Source organism: Nannospalax galili, unplaced genomic scaffold, assembly GCF_000622305.1.
Source record: "Nannospalax galili isolate Female #2095 unplaced genomic scaffold, S.galili_v1.0 scaffold389, whole genome shotgun sequence".
NCBI lineage: Eukaryota > Metazoa > Chordata > Mammalia > Rodentia > Spalacidae > Nannospalax > Nannospalax galili.
The window spans coordinates 533994-556362 of record NW_008360310.1 but is presented as its reverse complement, the minus strand read 5'-3'; the positions used below and the strand labels follow the sequence as shown (position 1 = coordinate 556362).

The 22369-nt window shown below is 36.7% G+C and overlaps 1 protein-coding gene across 2 annotated transcripts in view; it reads right to left on the bottom strand.

Moving 5' to 3' along the window:
* Positions 1-213: 213 nt before the first annotated feature.
* The window catches only part of Znf638 (zinc finger protein 638), an 89312-nt gene continuing 67156 nt past the window's right edge, over positions 214-22369 (bottom strand). Inside the window, exons 20-28 of one of the 2 annotated variants that reach the window (XM_029559443.1) lie at positions 17645-17682; positions 12009-13215; positions 11327-11392; positions 9836-10259; positions 8832-9347; positions 7467-7574; positions 4512-4613; positions 3074-3192; positions 214-527 (exon numbers count right to left, since the gene is read on the bottom strand). In XM_029559443.1, coding sequence (XP_029415303.1) covers positions 462-527; positions 3074-3192; positions 4512-4613; positions 7467-7574; positions 8832-9347; positions 9836-10259; positions 11327-11392; positions 12009-13215; positions 17645-17682 — 2646 coding nt within the window. In that variant the 3' untranslated portion in view covers positions 214-461. Of the gene's footprint in view, positions 528-3073; positions 3193-4511; positions 4614-7466; positions 7575-8831; positions 9561-9835; positions 10260-11326; positions 11393-12008; positions 13216-17644; positions 17683-22369 lie in introns of both variants that reach the window. The other variant, XM_008824702.3, reaches the window with a different exon arrangement.

Sequence of the window (22369 nt, the reverse complement as noted above, 5' to 3'; positions counted from 1 at the left end):
GTGATCTAGTCTATGGAGAAAAACTGAGCATATGAATATTTCTGATCTGTACACATGGATGATTGAGAAAAAGCAAAATATGTCATGTTATGGCTTCCAGTATACTTAAGAACTACCAAATATCTTAAATCACAGGAGTTGTAGGAAAAAATCCTTGTCTGCAATCAGAGGCAAGCAAGTCTTTAATAAATCAACCACAAACACAGCACAATATTTAAATATACAGTAGGAACATTTATTTTAACACTCCTAAAAGATTTTTCCATGCCTGATGATTTGATATAAAAATCAAACCCATCATACTTTTCCCATCAGTTTCTCTACATCAAAGGCAATCAGAAATTTGTACAACATGAATATTTGTTTCTGAAACAAAAATTACAAATTAAGCAATAACAAAAATACACAAATCAACTGGACCCTAGATGAATTTCTAATGAATTCTTTCCTCTTTTCCTCAATCACCTAGAGCTTCTTTCTTCAGTTTCATTTTGCTCCTTTTCCTTTCTTTGCTTCGCCATGAACTTCTGTCAAAAACAATTTGCAAAATTAAACACCTGTTAGATATTGCTTTGCTATGTGTGAAAGCCTAAATGTATTTCATTGTATTTATAGTATTAAAGTGCCTTAGTTATTTCTTCCTTTCATTAATCAGTCTTCTGATTATTTTCTGATAACACCAGGTTATTATGCTAGTACCTGCCTGATTTAGTAGTCAACAAGACAGATAAGGCACTTTATACCAGATGCTTACACTTTAATGAAGAAAGATAAACAAAAAACAAAAATAAATGCGACCATTTGAGGTGATTGTAAGCATTCTAAATTTTTAACAACAAAGTCTCAGATGCAACTCAGTCTTAAAGTGTATTTTACTGATATGTGCCTGTTCTTGGGTTCAATCTCTAGCAACACAAAATTTAGTAAAAATAAAATAGTAAGAGTGGGGCTAGAGAGATGGCTCAGTGGTTAGGAGCATTGACTGCTCTTGCAGAGGACCCTCGTTCAATTCCCAGCACACACATGGCAGCTAACAACCACCAGTAATGCCAGTTCTAGGAATCTGACACCTTCTTCAGCCCTCCACAGGCACTGCACAACATGGGTGCACTTACATATGCAGGCAATACACTCATACACATTAAAAAATAATAATAATAGAGGAACTATGACTAGGATGAGCTTTTTGTGGATGAAGGATGGAGTTATTTACTTTAGGTTTTGGTTTTTTTTTGAGACAGGGTCTCCTTGTAGCCCCAGCTGACCGGGAACTCACAATGTAGACCAGGCTGGCCTTGCACTCACAGAGATCCGCTTGCCTCTGCAGGGATTAAAGGTGTGCACCACCACACTTTGCTACTTTAGCTTTCTTAAGCAAAGGCCTTTCTAAACAGCTAATATTTAAGTTGAGATCAAAAGCTGAAGATGAACTGGCTTCCCAAGGAACAGCAAGCAGCAGTACAATGGTACAATGGCAGTGAGAGGTCTCTCAGGTATAAAGGATGGAACAGGCAGCTAGAAAAGCTGAAATGCAGCAGTACAACACTGAGTTCGGTGAAGCAAAAAGAAAGCAGACCATGTAGGGTCTTAGAGAACCACAATAAGTTTGTTTATTATTTCAAGTGCCATACAAAGATATTGCAAGATTTTTTTTTTTTTGGTCTTTTTGAGACAGGGTCTCCCTGTAGCCCCAGCTGTCCTGGAACTCACTATGTGGACCAGGTTGGCCTTGAACTCAGAGATCCACCTGCCTCTGCCTCCCGAGTGCTGGGATTAAAGGCGTGCACCACCACACCCGGCACTAGATATTGCAAGATTTTAAATGGTAGGATATACCAAGTTAGAAGCACAAGAAACTCAGTAAAATGTATAAGAGACTGGACCTAGAATTCAACAAAGCTAGGTTCAAATCCTAAGTCCTACCTAGGTCAGCCACTACCAAGGTCAGTTTAGACATTTAAATTTATTTATTTATTTAAATATATGTATTTACGTGTATGAGTGTTTGGCCTGCATGTATGTAAATGTACCACATGTGTACAATGTCCATGGAGGCCAAAAGAGGCTTTCAGATCCCCTTTGACCAACACAGGGTTAAAGACAGTTGTTAGCTGCCATGTGGTGCTGGGAACCAAACCTAAGTCCTCTGCAAGAACAGTCAGTGCTCTTAATCACCGAGCCATCTTTCTAGTCCCCTGGTTTAGAAACTTAATCTCCTGAAGTCTGTGTCTTCATCTTTAAAACCAAAATAACATCAACCACTTCATTAAAGGGGATGAGATTAAAAAAGATGATGGGATTATAAAGGAATAACCTGCTCAGTAACTGCTAGGTGAGAGCCTGTGCCCCACATTTAATACAAGGGATATATAAAAAACCTTAGACAGTCAGAAATCAGAACCATCACTTCAACTATTGCTAAAAATTATTCTGTTGAGTACCATTTCTTCAAGATGTGTACTACAAAAGAAGGTTCTATGATTAAATCAGTTTTAGAAACTTAATTTTTCTGACTAGACAATTCAGAAATATCAATATGCTAACGGTTTTGACTTTGTAGCAGGACACTGAGATATGAAGTTTCTTACATTTTAAAATATTTTATTTATTATTTTTATGTGTATGAGTATATTGTCTGCATGTATGTAAGTGCACCTGTGTCAAGCAATGACCATAGAGGTCAGAAGAGGATGCTGGATCCCCTGGAACAGACAGCTGTTAGCTACCATGTAGGTGCTGGGAACCAAACCTGGGTCATCTGCAAGAGCAGTCAGTATTCTTAACTGCTAAACCATCTCTCCAGCCCTGCTTCTCACAATTTAGAAGAGTTCCACAAGCAAGAGACTACTTTGTATACAATCTGTTCTGGAAAATGCTATCATTCCAGGAAAAGGAGTAAGGGCTGGAAATTACAGCAAGGAGATGATGAAGAAAAAGGATTTGGGACTTAGAAGGAATGAACTGGCATAAGTATCCAAAAGTTCTCACAAAAAGAAAAGAAACACAACACTTTTGGGTAGATTGTTATTTTAAATTTAAAGATAATCACAGCACTGGAAGATCTTTGAGTTACCTCTGTATTCTGCTTATGACGTGTGCTCCTACAATGATTTATCATTGCTTTTTCACCTGAGTAGAAGAGGGAGCAAATTGGACAGAAGAAGCCAGCCTTTGGTACAAGGAAGTCTAAACCTAGATGATAGAAGGGAGAGAAATGGAAGAAAGTAGCATTATCAACAGGGCCAATGACTTTACACACTTCTGACAAACACACTAAGCACAGTGTATACTTAAACACAAGCACTATATACCACTGCTATGTACGTAGGATCAAGAGCAGTAACTTCAATCACAAAGCATGTTTGTTTTTGTCTTTTTGAGAGTCCTGGGGATTGAAATTGGGCATGCTAGTCAAGTGCACTACAACTTAGCTACAATATGAAACATGCATCTTTATTTAACATATTATGCCACATTCCAGAGCCTCCAGGGAAGCCAGAATGCCACTGCACTGCAAGATATCACTGGAGAATCTCCAGATAAGGAGGAAAAGTTCACTTCTCATTTTTTCTTTTTCGTTTTGTCTTTTTGAGACAGGGTCTCCCTATAGCCCCAGCTGGCCTGGAACTCCCTATGTAGACCAGGTCAGCCTTGAATTCACAGAGATCCTCTGCCTCCCAAGTGCTGGGACTAAAAGCACACTTCTTAAGAATAGCAACTCTGCCAGACTTGGTGGTGCATGCCTTTAACCCCAGCACTGGGGAAGCAGAGGCAGGAGGATCTCTTTTAGTTCAATGCCAGCCAGGGCTACATAGTGAGTCCTTGTCTTTTTAAAAAAAAAAAGGGGGGGGCTAGAGAGATGGCTCAGTGGTTAAAGAGCACTGGCTGATCTTCCAAAGGAACTGGGTTCAATTCCCAGCACCCACATGGTGACTAATAACCATCTGTAACTCCAGTTCCAGGGGATCTTCTAGCCTCTGCAAATATTGCCTGATATGGGAACTTACATACATGGAGGCCAAACACTCATATACACATAAAAAAATGAGTAAAAGCATAGCAATTCATTGGTTAAGAATGTGAAACATTTTGAAAATACCGTTAAAGCACAAGAAGGTGAAGAGACAGAACAGAATAATGGGCAACTGTCTGCTGGCCGAGTATGCCGCTAACAAAATTAGATCCCCTCAACTCAGCTAAGTGGTTGTGAACAAAGTCTGCTATTTAAGCTTTTCAAGCTTGTTTTGCTTGACTCGAGTTTCTGCTTGGGCAAGTGTAACTCGATATTCACCAGAGAAGCAACAAAGCACAAGAAGGGAAAAAGGAGCTAATATTCCAGACTTCAAGAATACAATAAAAATACCCTTGCCAGATTAAAAACAACAAAAACCAACCTAGCTGTCTTCAGAAATAGCAAACAAGATTACTTAATTATTCATGTAGACAACAAAACACTTGAGATGCTCAATTTTTACTTCATAGAGTTAAGAAAAATGTCAGTTTTACTTTACCTTCAGACACATCAGGTGCCACTGATTTACCTAAAGGAGAATCTTCAGTCTTCTTGCGTTTTTCTTCAGGTTCTGAATCCTTTATTTCAGCTTCTTCATCAACTAAAAAGTCATTAAAAGTTTCAAGGAAAAAAATGTAGTTACTTAAATAGATTTACAGATTTGGTGATGTTAATAAAGGATACTCTCTACTTTCCAAAGCTAACTTGAAACAGTAGAAACTACCTTTGGTTAATGCTTCTTTGATCTAAGAAATAAATGGACAAATCTGTTTAGATTCATTAAATGACTAAGGGGTACAGGGCTAAAGCCAGAAGAAAATTTGATTACTATATAGCTCCAGAAACAATCCGAAAATTGATGAAATCCTTTCAGTTAGTATATAAGACAAAGGGCTTCATGGTGACATTTCCACTGTATTGCAATCATACTAACCCCCTTCTTCCTCTCATCCATATAGTTCTTTTGCTTTCGTGCCGTATATATTTGTCTAGATTTCACATAAGAGAAAACATGCTATTTTTCTCTAGCCCCATTACATTCTCTTGTTTTGTCTTTTTTTCTCTCTCTTTAGTACCCCTACCCGGATCCTCCTTCTAAGAAGTCAAGTTCGGTAGGTTATTGGCAAGAGTTAACTTAAAAGCCAGGTGCTGAGCTGAGGAAAAATAAGAGATTAGTGGAAAAGGACACTAACAGAAAAATAATTCTGTCCTATGCCCTTTGGACTTAGAAAACGGAGTTTATAGATACCCTACTCTTTACTAAATATGAGGTGATGGTTCAGAACCTTGAAATTATTACTTATTCTTTTATTCACTATATTTTATTGGGCATCAAATCTTATGTCTATTTAAGGAGAGAGAGGCTTTTTTCTTGACTTGATGGTTAAAACAGCCCATTCTTCCTGCTTCTAGTCTATTTTCCTTCAAAAGTTTTACTTTGTGTATATGTGTGTTTTGCCCGCATGTATTTAAGTCAACCTATGTTGTACAATGATCACAGAGGTCAGAAGAGGGCATAAGATCCCCTGGGACTGGGGTTACAGATGGTTGTTAGCCATCAGGTGGGTGCTGAAACTGAACCCATGTCCTCTACTAGAGCAGTCAGTGCTCTTAACTGCTGAGCTATCTCTCTAACCCCTCTTCCTAATTTCTTACCAGAGTAATAAACTTCCTTAAACACATCTGCATTTGCCACTCCAAAGGTATGTGTCTTACTAATATATATTATATGAAATCCATATAATAAATAGATTAAAACAAATCATTTAAGTTTAAAATTGAGTGGAAGATGACTTTTAGGCCCTTTCATCATGTTATTATCCATAATGGAAATACAGTTATTAAATAAGCAGTACATAAAGTATCCCTTCTATATAGCTCAGTTGAGCAGAGGCAGTTCTTAGCTAGTGTCAAAGTTGATCTATCATAACAGAAATTTAAATTAAAAATTTTTTTTATTGTGTTAAGTGTTTTGCCAGCATGCATATTAAGGGTATCTGTGTTGTGTAATGCCCATAATGGCCACAAGAGGGCACTGGATCACCTGGAACTGATGTTATAGACCGTTGTTAACCACCATGTGGATGCTGGGAATCAGACCCAGGTCCTCTCCAAGAGCAGCCAGTGCTCTTAACCACTGAGCCATGCTAGATGTCATTTGGGAGATATAAATATTAACTATAGCTTAGTGTCAAGATTTATTATAGAAAAGAACTGAAAAGGAAGGAGGACTACCCACTTGATCATGGGAGAGTCCAGAGGGCATATAAGCAGTAACAAGTGATATAGAAAACACAAGACTAAATTAAGAGGAGGAAACACTTTAAACATTGTGCCTGACCAGGATAAGAAATTCATCAAAATTCCAGAAAGGTGATAAAGATATCAAAATACATCCACTTCAGTGGAAAACAGATGGTAAAACAGGTGGCTCTTACACCACAGCTACTCTGTAGCTAAAGGGAGTTTAGAACAGTGGGGTTTTTTGTTTCTTTTTGTTTTTGGTTTTTTTCTAGTGACAAAGATTAGGCTGTATTTTTTACATGTAGGAGTCAAACAGGTAAAACTCCAGTTGGCCAGCAGGGGAGATACATTTTCTCTGGTAAACAGAAAGGAAAGCAGTGAGGAATTGACAAAGTGATGGAAAAGAAGGAAAAGGCTTGGTTATACACTTGGTTAGTAAACAAGAAAATATAAAGGTCTCTTAGAGACTGTGGAGCAGCAAGGGTACACAGGGACCAGTTTCAAAGAACTTCTTGGAGTGAATCAAAATTGACAGTTATTCCTTAGACTAGAGGGCAAGGAGAAAGGGATACCTTCAAGTCACACTGGGAGTTGATACTTTTGCTTACCTCTCCAAATAAAAAAACTCCTTGAGATCAAGAATTATACACTATTATCCATCCATTTTAGTATTTTACTATAGACAATATGCAAGATGATGAATATAGTGACAAGTATCTACTAAGTGACTAGACATTGGTACTATTTATTTATTTATTTATTTATTATTTAGTCTTTTTGAGACAGGGTCTCGCGGTAGCTCCAGCTGGCTTGGCACTCACAAAGATCCACCTGCCTCTGCCTTCCAAGTGCTGGGTTTTAAAGTGTACACCACCACACCCGGCTGGTCCTTATTTATTTCAACTTAAATTTTACCAATGCTATTCAGACATTTTAATTTATTGGTTGGAGACTCAGAAGCAACCACAAATAACAGTAGTAGTTAATAAACAACTGTTCCCTAATACCATGACATGGTCCTAATAATCTCTTGTACGTTATTTTTACAAATAACCCTCATTCCAGTTATCAATGTTCCAAAATCTCTCTAAATTATAAAGTTAAAAATCTTACCTGGATCTTACAAGCCTGCCTGCTGCCTTTCTATTTTTCTCAGATGAAAATGCTACCATGATCTCACTGTGATTCTTTCCCTACCCCAACAGTCCACTTCCTTCACTCATTTGGAGAGCATCTTTACCTTCTGCTGGGTCTGCTATTACAGTTTTTTGTGAGGGTGGTGATTTGCCAATTCTAACTCTCTTCACTAGTGTTTTAGCTTAAAAAAAAAAAAAAAGTCCAATTTATTGCTCTATTAACAGTATTTAAATAGCTTTAAATCTAATGTAATAAACTTACAATTTCAATGCCTTACTTTGTTGTAAAAAATACCCAAATTTGGGGAGGATGCTTTTATGTTTGGTTTGAAGCAGAGTCTTTGCTATGTAGCTAAAGGTGACTTTGAATTCATTATTACTGCCTCCATGTCCTGAGAGCTGGGATTACAGACATGTGCTACCACACTTAGCAAATAAACCTATTCCTAAGTAGAAATCTATTTAAAATGGCAGTTTAGTTAAAATATTCTCTTAGGTTCCCATTTATTGTGTTCTAAACAATTATTCTTTCAGATCTCTTCTCAAGGTGGCTGCACACATTTCCCTAGATTGTTTTCAATTTAGTGAGATGTCACAATTATTTTATTCTTAGTTTGGTTCAATTTTAAGGTTTTCTTTCATTTATTTATTCATTTTTTATTTTATTTTTGGGGATAGTGTCTCACTCTAGCTCCAACTGGCCTGGAACTCGCTATGCAGACCAGGCTGGCCTTGATATTATAGAGTCTCCTGTCTCTGCACCCAATGCCATTCCTCCCCCAGTGCTGGGATTAAAGGCATGCATAACCAATCTGGCTTAGAAATTATTTTTCTCCCTCTCATGTGCTGTAAGCAGGTGAAGCTGCTCTACTGTTCAACACCATCAAAATATTGTACAATGTTGAGTGTGGTGACTCTCACTTGTGATTTCAGCACTTGGGAGGCGGAGGCAGGATAATCACTGTAAGTTCAAGGCTAGCTTGGACTGCATTGTGAGTGTTAGGCTAACATGAGCTACAGAGACCTTGTCTCAAAAGATCAACATTAAAGTAAACAGCACCTGAGGTCCATTCTACCTGTTTGACTTGTTCGAAACCTAAGTTTAAGCAAAAACTGGCAGGCACTATTGTGTGGACACCGTTTTGTTCTTTAAAAGCTGTGTAATCATTTTCATTCAGGCTCTACTTTGGCTACTTTAATTTGTTTCCTGGTTTTGTCATCCTTCCTCCAGGTGTAATGACTTGGAACAGCCTGCTCTGTAACTAAGACAAATGTGTGAAACTTGTACATATTTCTGTGGAGAACATTACTGGTTATAATTGTTTCCTGGCTTATATGACATCAATAGACTGAAATTACTGATAATGCTAATGTGTCCAAACCAATTTTGAAAATAATCCCCTCACAAAACAGAAAAACTACCACTTCTATGTATCTACCTGCCAAGTGTCTTTCAAGCATGGATTTCAGATCATCTTGTGTAATGGTCTCACTTCCTGGACCCACTTGGGACAAAGACTCAAGTTTTGTCTTCTTTGGGTCCACAGCTCTCCTCTTTCTATCTCCTTTTTTATCTGTATGGCGATCAGTTTTGCTTTGTGCTAACTCAACTTTTGAATCATTGTCTCCGTCTTCTTCTCCAACTTCATCCACAGTAACAAAATTAAGCTCTTCTTTAAGGTTGTTAAAATCAGCCAGAGAGTCTTCATCCTCTTCAGTTACTTCATCCAAAGTCACTAAATGCAAATCACTGCTGTCATCCTGTATTTCATCCACAGTAACTAAACTAGAAGGGTCTTCAGGCATTTGAGAAGAAATGAACCCAATGGAATCCCTTACAGTAGTTCCTTCATCTCTTTTAGCATTCAAAGTGGAAAAAGTTATGCCTGCTGACTCATTCAAAGGTAACTCTTCCACTTCTCCAATTTCATCCACAGTTACCAAGCGTTCCTGTTTAAGAAGATCTTGTTCTTCAGCCATGGACAGAATAGTGACATCCTTAGGTTCACTGTGGGAAACGCAATCATCTTGGTCAATTAATTCATCTAATGTAAGAAGGGAATTTGAATTTTTTACTATTTCTTCTACGTTGAGCTCTTCTTCATCGATTACTTCATCTACAGTGACTAGAGCTTGTGTGGCGGCATCTTCCTCTTCTCCAATCTCATCTAATGTTACAAAAGATAATTCTCCCTCAACACGAGATGGCTCAGCGGTTTCCCCCTTCTTTTTTAAATTAAGTTCTGAGGAAGAAGAACTTTTGAGAGCTTCTTTTCTTTTTCCTTTTAACAAGTTCTGCTTTGGTTCCCAATGGAATCCCTTACAGTAGTTCCTTCATCTCTTTTAGCATTCAAAGTGGAAAAAGTTATGCCTGCTGACTCATTCAAAGGTAACTCTTCCACTTCTCCAATTTCATCCACAGTTACCAAGCGTTCCTGTTTAAGAAGATCTTGTTCTTCAGCCATGGACAGAATAGTGACATCCTTAGGTTCACTGTGGGAAACGCAATCATCTTGGTCAATTAATTCATCTAATGTAAGAAGGGAATTTGAATTTTTTACTATTTCTTCTACGTTGAGCTCTTCTTCATCGATTACTTCATCTACAGTGACTAGAGCTTGTGTGGCGGCATCTTCCTCTTCTCCAATCTCATCTAATGTTACAAAAGATAATTCTCCCTCAACACTGTGAGGAACAGAAGTTTTCCCCTTCTTCTTTTTTAAATTAAGTTCCGAGGAAGGAGAACTTTTGAGAGCTTCTTTTCTTTTTCCTTTTAATGAATTCTGCTTCTCTTGAGAAGGATTCACTTCTTCGATAACTTCATCCACAGTAACAAATTCATCCAAATTAAATGTAAATAATGGTTCCTGTTAGAGAGTTAAGAATCAGTATTGTGAACGACGACGGACTACAGGCTAGGTCTCTGAACAGTCACAATAAACAAATATGCAGATCATTTGTGAAAATTTCACTGCAAAGTAGTTTTCCTAAGACTAAAATAAAACTGATGTTAAAATTTAAAAGTTCCTTAAGTAAATAAGTGATGAGGCTGGCAAGATGGTTCAATGGCTAAAAGTGCTTACCACCAAACCTCACAACCTGAGTCTGATCCCCAGGACTTACACGGTGGAAGGAGAGAATGGACTCCCACATATTGTCCTCTAACTTCCATGTGGGCATGTGCTTGTGTACACATACACAAAATAAATAAATGCAATTTAAAAGTTAAAATAAGCGATAATTTGCTTTAAGTAAATACCAAAGGTAATCCTAACAATCCATATTCCATTGTTACATAATTTTAGTAAGATTACAACTGTTTTGTAAAGGACATTTTGAAATATATGGGCACAAAAATACTATACATAAAGCACTTATGAAAACAATACAAAGAATATATCTATTCAATATGCTAAATATATTGCAGGTGCTCTAAAAGAGTTACCAGACTTCTAAAAGCACCTCGAATGTAAGTAGAAAGTAAATAGTTAACTATATTGATCAATTTATATAATACATATTTTAACTTATACAAGGCTAAGATAAGTTTAAAGTTTATTGAGAAAAGTATCTGAAAAGATTATTATTGAGACTTCATAGCTAATATAGTTGTACTGAAAAACATTACTCAAAAAATGGTGCCAACAGTAAAGAAAATAAATTTCCAGCAAGGTTTCTGCATTTTACATGATATCAATGATTCACTGTTAGTACATATATTAATAAACTCTTTAGTCAATCTTAAGATTAAAAAATGAATTAATGCTAGTATAAAAAAAATGGAACATTTCATTCCCATCCTTTGCCCTAATCCTTTATATACTCTCAAACATTTATGTTAACTATGAAAAGGCAAGACTAAGTATAGGACAGATGAATTCTGCTATGGAAGGATGAAAATGATGAATTTGTTCAGTGGCTTTGAAAATCTTACCTCTTTCGATTTGGAACTTCTACCAGTAGTACTTTTAGAATTCTTAGTGTTTTGTCCAGCCAAAGCCTGAAATATTAAGAAAGATAGAAAAACAAGATTTATAATCAGGTTATTAATGTTCTTTAAAAATAAAAAGAACTTAATCAACAAATATCTCAATATGGTCAATTATGCAAATATGTAACCAGTATACAAACCTAAGTCAATAATCATTTAATAGTAGATGCACAGTCTCTAAAAGTTGTACTTAAATTCAGATCTTTTCTTCCCTCTGCCCACAATATCTAAGTTTGGGCAATCAAGTAATCTGATAAAAAGCAGCTTCAATTTAAGAGGAAGAATTTCTCATTCAGAAAGAGAATGCTAAATCATCATCCTAAAAGAGTCACTACAGATTTTTTCTTTAAATTACATAGCTTCTGACCAAATTTCAATTCAGTTACATTTTTGACCAAGTAATACTTTCCAAACCTGTGAGTAAATATGAACTCAATTTGAAATTGATACTCCAAATGTCTACTGGTTTAAATTAATGGACTTGTTTAAGAAAGAAAAATAGGAGCTTAGGGGCTAAAGTGAAGAGATGAAAGTATGAACCAAGACTACATTTCCTACTTCACAGCTACAGCAGCAGAGCTAAGCACTTCAAAGACACATTGAGCCATTCTTCTAGTCTCCTCACCTTGTTGCTGTCATCCCGTTTCATGATGGAAGGTTTAGTCTCTGTTTCCTGAGATTGTTTTGTTATATCCTTGTAATCCAGTTTAGAATCCTTGCACTGAAGGGCTGAGATCCTTCCACTGCCTCCTCTGTTAACACCACTCTGAGTGGGTTTGGATTTACTGCTGCTTTCTGCCAAGCCTGATCTGGTATTTTTAAGCAGGCCAAATTCCTTGGCTGAAAGTTTCTTTTCAGCATTTATTTGATCTCTAAACACAGATTTTGGCAAAGTTTTTTGATTTTCAGTTTTTGAAGTTGTAGTTTTTGCCTTAGGAGATGAGACCACAGCAGTCTTGATGCTTGACTTATTACTACATACATTTGATACAGTCAGCATACTAGTTTTGCTAGTTTCACTAAGCTTACTGGTCTGACCCACTCCTTTATTTGGGTCTGCCTTGATTACAGCACTTTCTACTGGCTTTTCTCTTATTGCTGCTATAAACTTCATTTTTTCTGCAACAATGCTAGCTTCGTTCTTCTCAGTCTTCTCTGTTTCTACTTGCAAGTCCACTCTGGGTTCCTTGGTATTAAATTCATTCTTCTTTTCATCCATGTTACATTTTTCAGAAATATCCTTTTTGTTCACAACCTTCTCATCCTCAGTGCAACTTGCTGGTAACTGGGTCACAACACAAGCAGATGGCACTATTTCCGAAACAGTTTCGTGTTTGTCCGCTTCAGCTATAGCTTCTACCATAGACTGTGTAATTCCAGAAAACATATCTGCTTCAGATGTAGAGTCTTCTGGAATCACCTTGATGTTTCTTTCTTCTATGTATACACTGTCTGATATTGATAGTTCTGCTTCAGGGTCCATAATTTCTGCCGCTTCCTTCTCAAAGTCACCAATGTACACCTGCTGATTTAAAGCAGACCCCTCTATATTTTCAGTGAATAACTCAATGCTAGCTGGAGTGGATGCTACAGGAGGAATTTCTATGTTGATTTCTGCTTCCTGACTTTCATTTTCCAGTGTTTCAATCCCAAAGTCAGACTCACACAATGCTTGTTCCGGTTCTTCCTCACCAAGTTTTTCCTGCTGTACTGAAGTTTCTGTTTGAATATTGAGAGTAGTTTCTTCTTCAACCTCACTAGGTTTAACAGAGGGACTATCAGCTGCTGTTTGTACCTCATTTTCATCAACAGGATTGATTTTCAAGTCAGGGCTAAAAGTATTTAAAAACAAACAAAGAAGAACACAAAAACAAACAAAAATCAAACTATGATGAGAATTCAATCATTATAAATAACCCTGCTGATGCCAACAAATTGTAAAGGTTTCCTGATGCACAAGTTTATTATAAGCCCTGGGAAATCCAGCCAATCAGCATTAAAGTGGCTACAACATTGTGCTATAAATAAATAATCAAGATAAAAAATTAAAGATCTTCCATATCACTGAAGATTTTTCTTTAACTTAAAGGAAATAATGGCAGAACTATGGTTATCGTCCTTTAACTCAAAAGAGTTAACAACTTTTCACTCCCATGTCAAGTTTCCACCTGACAAGGCAATTTTGAGATATCTCAGATTATTATTAAATTCTATCCTCATAATACAGGTAACTGAAATAATGAAATATGTATACAGTTCTAAAAAAAGGTTAGTGGTCCATACAAGGAAATTTAAAATGAATAGGTAAACTTACATAAAAAGAATATAAAAATAAATTGTCAGGGATAGAAATGCCGCTTAACCATTTTACCTCTTATTTTTAGATGCAAGAGATATAATTTTCCAAGAAGTGTATTTTTGAATGATAGTACTTAATTTTTTTTTCAGAAGAGCCTAAGTAGCTATTAGAAACTTAAGAGATAAAATGGTTAGAATCACCTTAACATGAACATACAGTCTTACTAAAAAAAAACTGTTGAGTTAACAAAAAAAATTTCAATAGTTTAGAAGAAATGTAGGAAATACATGGCCAAGTATATGTAACTGATCTTATCTCATCATGGTCTTCCCAAATCCAAAATAAGTATATGATTTTGTAATCACAACACATTAATACCAATAGTTAAAGAATATTAATTTTTTTCCTAGTGTTTCAAGGAAAAAAAGGATAAGCTATCCTCTCTGACATGCTTTTCAAGGGATGGCCACATATACTTAAAGTCACAATGCAAGATAACATGTATCAGTGCCCTGGAATGTTAATTATATTTCAGAAATTTGGAAAAGGTGCTACCACACCAGGATTTAGTTATTTCAATAAATAAATTGGTTCTCCCAGAATAACTAGAAGTTCATGAAGAACACTTCTACCAGATCAGGGAAATATACTGCTCAAAAGTTGTTAAGTTTAAGGACTCACAAACTTTAATAACAATATATTCTACTTTCTGCATGAGCTACTGGGAATACTGAAAGGCTTCAATCTGAAATGACTTACATTCCTAATACTGAAAATACCACACGCTGATACTTTCACAAAATGTTAAGACTAAAGTAAAACTATGACATTCATAGTTATATGGATAATTCTCAAAATATAAACTTTTAAAATTACAAGATTCATATCAATAATAAACAACAAATCCTAACTCCCACCTTATTATTGAGCTGTATATTAATCCTAAAGGTTTATATATTGGGCTATATAAAAACATTTATGGCCAGGCATAGTGGTATATGCCTTTAATCCCAGCACTTGGGAGGCAGAGGCAGGCAGATCTTTGTGAGTTTCAGGCCAACCTGGTCTACATAGTGAGTACCAGGCCAGCTGGGGCTATAGGGAGACCCTGTCTCAAAAAGACAAACAACAACAACAACAAAACATTTATGAGGCTAAACAAATAACATGATGATTATCTTGATCTTGGCTTAAGGATATATAACAAGACTTTCTCCTTTACTATACTGAAAGGTTATAAACAGTTACTACCTTTTACACAAAAAGATCATGCAATTCCACATTCGAAACAGAATACAGATCTATTTGTAGAAATGGAATTTGTAAAAATGGTTTAATTCCATATCTTCCTTGTGAGCCAGTATCTCTTTAACGATTATTTATTTATGTGTATGTATGTGAGCCTGGGTGAAATTGTGTGTATCACATGCATGCAGGCACCCACAGAGGGCACTGGACTCCTGGAACTGGAGTTGCAGGCATGTGAATGCTAGGAACTGAACCCAGTTTTTCCGAAACAGCAGTAAGGGCTCTTAATCGCTGAGCCACCCCTCCAGAGCCCCTGTGGGCTTTCTTCATAGAAACTGTTTACCAAAAATGAGTGTCTTGTTTATTGCCTAGTATGAGAAAAAGCTTCCATGTTGACCAGTTTAAAATGTCATTATTAACAGTATTATTAACAATAGAATTAAACAGCTAGTGGGTTTTTTGTTTTGATTTGTTCTGTTTTTTATAGATCAAAGGAAAACAGTCATATTCTGGGAAACAACACAAAACTTTTCCAGAAAGGCATTCCATACATAGTAAGTACCTAATATCCTATTCTCCTATCCCACCCACATACTCCATAAGCTCAGAATTTCACAACTTTTACAAACACACATACAACAAAAGTTGAGCACAAGAATAAAGGTTAAACACCAAAACACACACATCCCAAGACATTTTAGAATGAGATCTAACAATACTGAAAATTAATGTTTATATCAGAATACCACCAGATAGCTCCCAACAATAACAAAGGGAAATTTTATTTAGCATCCTTATTTGAAGCATTAATCATATGATAAAAAATATAATTTATATGCAGGACAAATGAAGAAACAATTTCATTATTATTAAATTATGAATGTAAAATTTCCAACAAATAATCTATGTATGTCATTTATACTTATTAGAAAAACAGCATCATATTCATGATTAACTAGCAACCACAAGTACTTCTTTAAAAAAAAAGTTAAGGAAAAAAGCACAATAATTAACACTAGTATTTTCTTGGCATAAGTTTACTCCAAAAGTTAAGTAGTCTGGCTATATCCTTCACATTTTTCTCTGTCATATAAGACAGAAAAAAGTGACAGCAAAATGGGAAGAAGTATTTAATAATAAAAATTTTAAAGTTAGTAAGACTAGAAACTATACATTTGTTAATACTTTTTTTTCTTTTTTGCGACAGGGTCTTTCTGTAGCCCTAACTGCCTGGAACTCACTATGTAGGTCAGGCTGACCTCAATCACACACAGAGATCCATCTGCCTCTGCCTCCTAAGTGCTGGGAGTAAAGGCATGTGCCACCATTTAAAAAACTTTTTTATTTTTATTTTTAAGTTTTTATTTGCCTGCACATATCTAAATATACCTGTGTGCATGGAATGCCCAAGGCCAGAAGAGAGCAGGGGATCCCCTGGAACTAAAGTTACAGAAAACTTTTAGCTGCCACATAGGTGCTGGGATTTGAACCCAAGTCTTCTGTAAGAGCAGTCAGGGCTCTTAACTGCGGAGTCATCTCTCCAGCCCAGTAATAATGCTTTCTTTAAAAAATTTATTATTTTTATTTTATGTGTATGAGTGTATTGCCTGCACGTATGTGAGTGCACCCATGTCGTGCAATGCAGCAGAGGTCAGAAGAGGGCTTCGGATTCCTCTGGAACTGGAGTTAAGGATGCTTTATAGCTGCCATGTGGGTGCTGGGAACCGAACCAGGGTCCTCTGCAAGAGCAGTTAGTGCTCCTAACCGCTGAGCCATCTCTCCAGCACCCAAATAATACTTTTAAAGTATGTGAATATAACAGATTTGAGGATGGATAACTTATGGTCTGTGCTAACACATATAGAAAACCATTAATAGCTTACAAGTTACCATGTATTTTAATGTGCTCGTAAACATTTTTATCAGTTGATTTTATAAAAAAACTAATGAAAAGAAAAACTCTGTAGAGCAATGCTCTTAAGGCATTTAAAAATTAGTGCATCAAATGAACAGTTTCTATATTTAAACATTTTCAAATTGCTGTTTCAAACTTATATGATCTTACAACACGGGCTAACAAATAGCATTAATCAATTAGTATATACCATGGCTAAAACAAATGTGAGTCACTACTTTGAAGAGACTGAAAAAAACCAAGCTTTCATCATTATATACATGGTAGCACATATGTGTTTATATATATATATACATATATACACATATACATATTTCTATTTCATACACCAGCTGTTCTAAAAAGGTACCAAGTTTTCAAACATACACTGAAAATTTTTTTTAAATTTTAAGCTGATGAAATTTTAAAAGGTTAAAAATTTAAAATTATATATATAACTATTTTGGAACAGAAAAATCTAATGAAAGAATATGTCATACTTATTACAGATTTCAGTTGTTCAAGGGTGTTTGCAAAACATAAGTAACTTTTATATATATTCAAACTCTTTACACATTTAGTTTCTCAAAGTATTAATCAGGAAGTACCTCAATGAGATAAAAACAAAAACAAAAAAGCACAGCCCAACCAAACCACAAGGCCAAACAAAACCAAAAGAAAAACCACGAGCTTCTGCATACACAAAAGGAGTTGGCAAGGTAGGAACTGTCTGGCACATGACAGCTATTAGTGTAAAATACAGAAAGCAAAGGCAGTAACTAAACAAGATACAAAATGTTAGCAACTTAATGTGACATACCTTTCTTTTCCTGGTTCTGGATATTTCTCAGTTGGAACCTATAATGTAATTCACATTTATCAGAAATTATGCTAGTGGATTTTGAGTATTTAATTCACCAACTCAATATTTTCAGTTTAAATATAAATAACAAAAGGCTGGTAGGGAAGGCTCATCTTAAAATAAAGGAAAGACAGGCCAAGCATGGTGGTACACATTCAAAAGCAGGGGGATCTCTTTGAGTTCAAGGCCAGCCTGGTCTACATAGTTAGTGCCAGGCCAGCCAGAGCTACATAGTGAAACCCTGCCTCAAAAATCCAGAGACACAGACAGAGAGATGTAGAGGAATTAAGTTTTTGTGTCCACATAACTACTGGGTTCCAGAAATTTGTTTTTCTCAAATATACCAAGTAATGAAGTATTGATATAAATGAAAAACTTTTGATTTAGAAAGTCTAGATATACCATCATTTGCTTAGAATAAATCCAATAAATCTTAAATAACACCTTCCTTGTAGAATTACTTTTAAAAGATTCCTATTTATAAGAAAAACTTAAAAATGTTTTTCACGAAGTTGGGCATGAAAGCATTGCCTATAGTCCTAGCTGCTTGGGAGGCTGAGGCAAGTGGATCCCTTGAGTTTAGGGCCTCAAAACTAGCCTATACAAACAACCTAAGACAAATCTTTAAAATAAAACCAATACTGCATACTTAAGACATCTAGAAATGGAGCTGAGCAGATGGTTAAGTTGGTAAAATGCTTACATGAGGACTTAAGTTCAGATGCCCAGCACCCAGGTTAAAAAAAAAAGGAGGAGGAGGAGTATGCCTATAATCCCAGTACTGGCAAGGCAGAGACAGGAGGATTCCTGTGGCTTGCAGCCAGCCAGTCTAGCCAAATCCATGAGCTCTAGGTTCAGTGAGAGGACCTGTCTCAAAAAGTAAGATGACGGGAACTCCGCAGTTAAGAGCACTGGCTGCTCTCCTAGAAGACCTGGGTTCCATTCCCAGCACCCACATGGAGGCCAACAACCACCTATAACTCCAGTTCCAGGGGATCCACACCATCTTTTGGCCTCCACAAGCACTGCATGACACAGGTACATTTATATGCAGACAAAACACTCATACACATAAAATAAAAATTTTAAAAAGTAAGTTTGTGGGAGGCAGAGGCAGGCGATCTCTTTGAGTTCAAGGCCAGCCTGGTCTACATAGTGAGTTCCAGGACAGCTGGGGCTACAGGGAGACCCTGTCTCAAAAAGACCAAAAAAAGTAAGTCTGAACACAGGGAGTGATGGTGCACACCTTTAATACCAGCACTTTGTGAGATTAAACTCACACCTTTAATCTCACTCTGTGAGATTGAGATCATCCTGGTCTACATATGAGTTCCAGGTGGGTTGGGGCTAGGGAGACCCTGTCCAAAAAAGAAGTAATATTGAGAAATGATAATAGAATAACACCCAACATCTATGTCTGGCCTCCATATACATGCACACACATGAACATGTACAGAGACATAAATCTAGAAATGTTACAGCAATAATCCTTTTAAATATTTATCTGAATTCCCAAGAAAGCATTTCATGGGGCATCAAAATGAACGATTTAAAAGATCAATGTCTATGTATCAAGCATTACCCTAGGTACTTGGAGACACACAGAACTGTATGATGAATACACTAGTGACTAAAATGGCAAAAATATATGTCATTTCGAGCTTATATATGTGATCTCTGGGTTGAGACTTTCAAGGAAGATTTCGTCAAAGTAAAAGCAGAACACTACTTGAAGAACTGAATAATGTGCCTAGAAAGGATCCTTAGTACACTTCTTAGAGAACATATTAGAGAAAGAAATCTGTAACAGACACCTATAAGCTGATTCACTTCCTAATTCATAAATAAATAAAAAGAGAAAAGTAAATGGACAGAAGTAAAAAAATATACAAAACTAGTTAAGACAGACAATTCATACAATGAAGAGCTTAGCAATCAATTCTTGGCTTTTTGTTTTAAGAGCAAGTGAAAAGGGTTAAAGATTCTTGGGGGAAATGATAGCAAATGTCTGTTAATACCTGCACTGGGGATGTGTGGGACTTGTTGGCCAGGCAACCCAGCCTATGATGAGTCCTGGGGCCAGTGAGAGACCCTGCGTCCAGCCTCCATGCACATCACACGCATGTGTGCACACTCACAAACACACACATATGCATGGGCACCCCCTCCCATAAACATGAACATGTATGCAACTGCATAAAAAAAAATATTCTCAGGGGCTCAATGGTCAAGAACACACACTGCTCTTTCAGAAGACTTGAGTTTAGTGCCCAGATCCCCTGTCTGGGGGCTTAACAACTGTCTGTAACTCCAGCTCCATGGTATCCATGGGCACTCCACTTGTGCACACATGCCTCTCCCACATTATTTAAAAATATTTTTTTTTTAAAAAAAGAAGAGTCCTAGAAAAACTTAATATAGCAAATACAAAAATTAGTAGAGGGGCTGGAGAGAGAGCTCAGCAGTTAAAGAGCAATGGGTGCTCTTGCAGAGGACCTAGGTTTGGTTCCGAACACCAACTGGGCAGCTAACAACTGCCCTTAACTCCAGATCAAGGGATCCAGTGCACTCTTCTGGCCTCCTCAGGCACTGCATGCATATGGTACACTTACATGCATCCAGGTAAACTACTCATACACATTAAAAAACAAAAAACTGAAGCAATAATCAAAATAAATAAGAAAAATACTTTCTTCAAGAAAAGAAACACACTAGTGCTGGATATCTCCCCTTGAGCTGTTGACAATGCTCTTGGTTGCTCACCACAGCTTGATGGTGAGACCCTATCTCTGAAGATACTACAGGCAGGACATGGAGAAATCAAGTTGATAGTAACCAGAAAATTTCCTCCCTGTTGGCTAACTTTCATGTAGGCTGCCAAGGGGAAAAAAGTCATCAAGTCTTACTAGCTATGAGCATGTGAACTATATAGTGACTGACATGGCAAGATATATGCCCATGGATACAATAGTGGCACAAATGTTATGGGAGTAACTAACTGCTTTCCAATCGGATTTAAGACCCACTCCACAGGACAAAACAAATGCCTGTTATTGTAAACTAGCTAAGAACTCATGGGTAGGGAGCGCACAGGCATCAGAGGTAAGGGCTGTAGTGGTTAAGAGTACTGGCTGCTCTTGAAGGAGTGAACCTACTACTACTATTCTGTTAAATGGGCATAGCATTTCTATACCTGTAGATTAGTTCAACTCTCAGGTTTCATTAGAGAAGTTTCTTTGTTCAGTAAAGATGATTAATGCAGAAACTCACAACTGGTCAAAGTGCAGAGAATAAATGTCAGAATGTCAGTGGAGTGCTCAGGCACAAATGAGACGTTTATACCACCCCCTAAACTTTACCCCCATCCCAGCAAAAGGCTCAGGGACCATCACAGAAAAGGGGGCTGAAAGTTTTTAAAAGCCAGAAGCCAGAGAGGACCAGACTGAAACAGTATCTTCTAGACATGACAGGATCCTTGTACTCATGAACTTATAGTAGCTCTGATTTCCTGCAAAAGATAAAGCCAGTCAACATTCTAGCATGGAGAAGGAAGGGATTTATGTTTGCTTCTGGGACAGAGTCAGTTTTTTTTTTAAGAGTATGGCCCATGCCCAGTAGTATATGGACAAGATAGACTGAACTTGAACTATTTAAAAATAAAAAAAAGAGGACATGAGTTGGGGTTAGGAGGTAGATCTGGAAGGAGCTGGAATGGAGGAGAATGTGAATATAATCAAAACACAAACACACTGTATGAAAGTCTCAAAGAATTAATACACTAGTTTTAGATTAAAAAAAAAAAAAATCACCGAGTACACTAAAGTAGGATTAAGGAGTAAGTTCCAAAACAGGACTACTGATCCTAGGAATTCTTTTTTTTTTTTTTTTTTTTAAAAAAAGGATGTGTATCCATACATGCATAGGTCTAAGCATATACCCAGACAGAGGTAAAAGTACAACTTGCAGAGTCAGTTCTCTTTATTAATCAAACTCAGGTGGTCAGGCTTAGGACAAATGTCTTTACTCACTGAGCTATCTCACTGGCCTAGAAATTCATGAATCATCAAATATTCCTAAGGCCCCCGCTCTTTCTCCTCTGTGTAAAAATATCTTCATATATTCATAAAGCTTGCTTTCCTATTTCTTTCAAATCTTCTGAATAACTCTTCCACCAGTGAGTTACTATTGACCATTCTAATAGACACATGCTCCCATCTGTCTGTCTGTCCATTTTTTTTCTAACTTTTGAGGGTCTCATGTAGCCTGGGCTAACCTCGTACTCCTGATCCTCCTCCCTTACATGTAGTGGGACTGTAGGCATGTGCCACCACACCAGGCTTTGCCACTCTATTTCAATTAATCTGTTTTCATAGCACTTTTATCTGCTATTTTACTCTTCACTATATATAAAACATAATTTAAACAGCGGAATTTTCCGTTTCCTCAGTTAATGCATAGAAAATTAGCAAAAAACATGAACACTAGATAAACATAAGGCCCTATCAGTTACTTCCAGCTATTGGTACACAATGAAACTCCTAGAAAGAGAAAACATAAATCTGAATTTTACTCTTTCAAAGATGGACTATTTGTTGCTTTTTACATAGACCATACTGTACTACGTAAACCAAGAACATGTGAAACCTCTTTTCTTACATAAGAATAGTTTCTAATAAATATAAT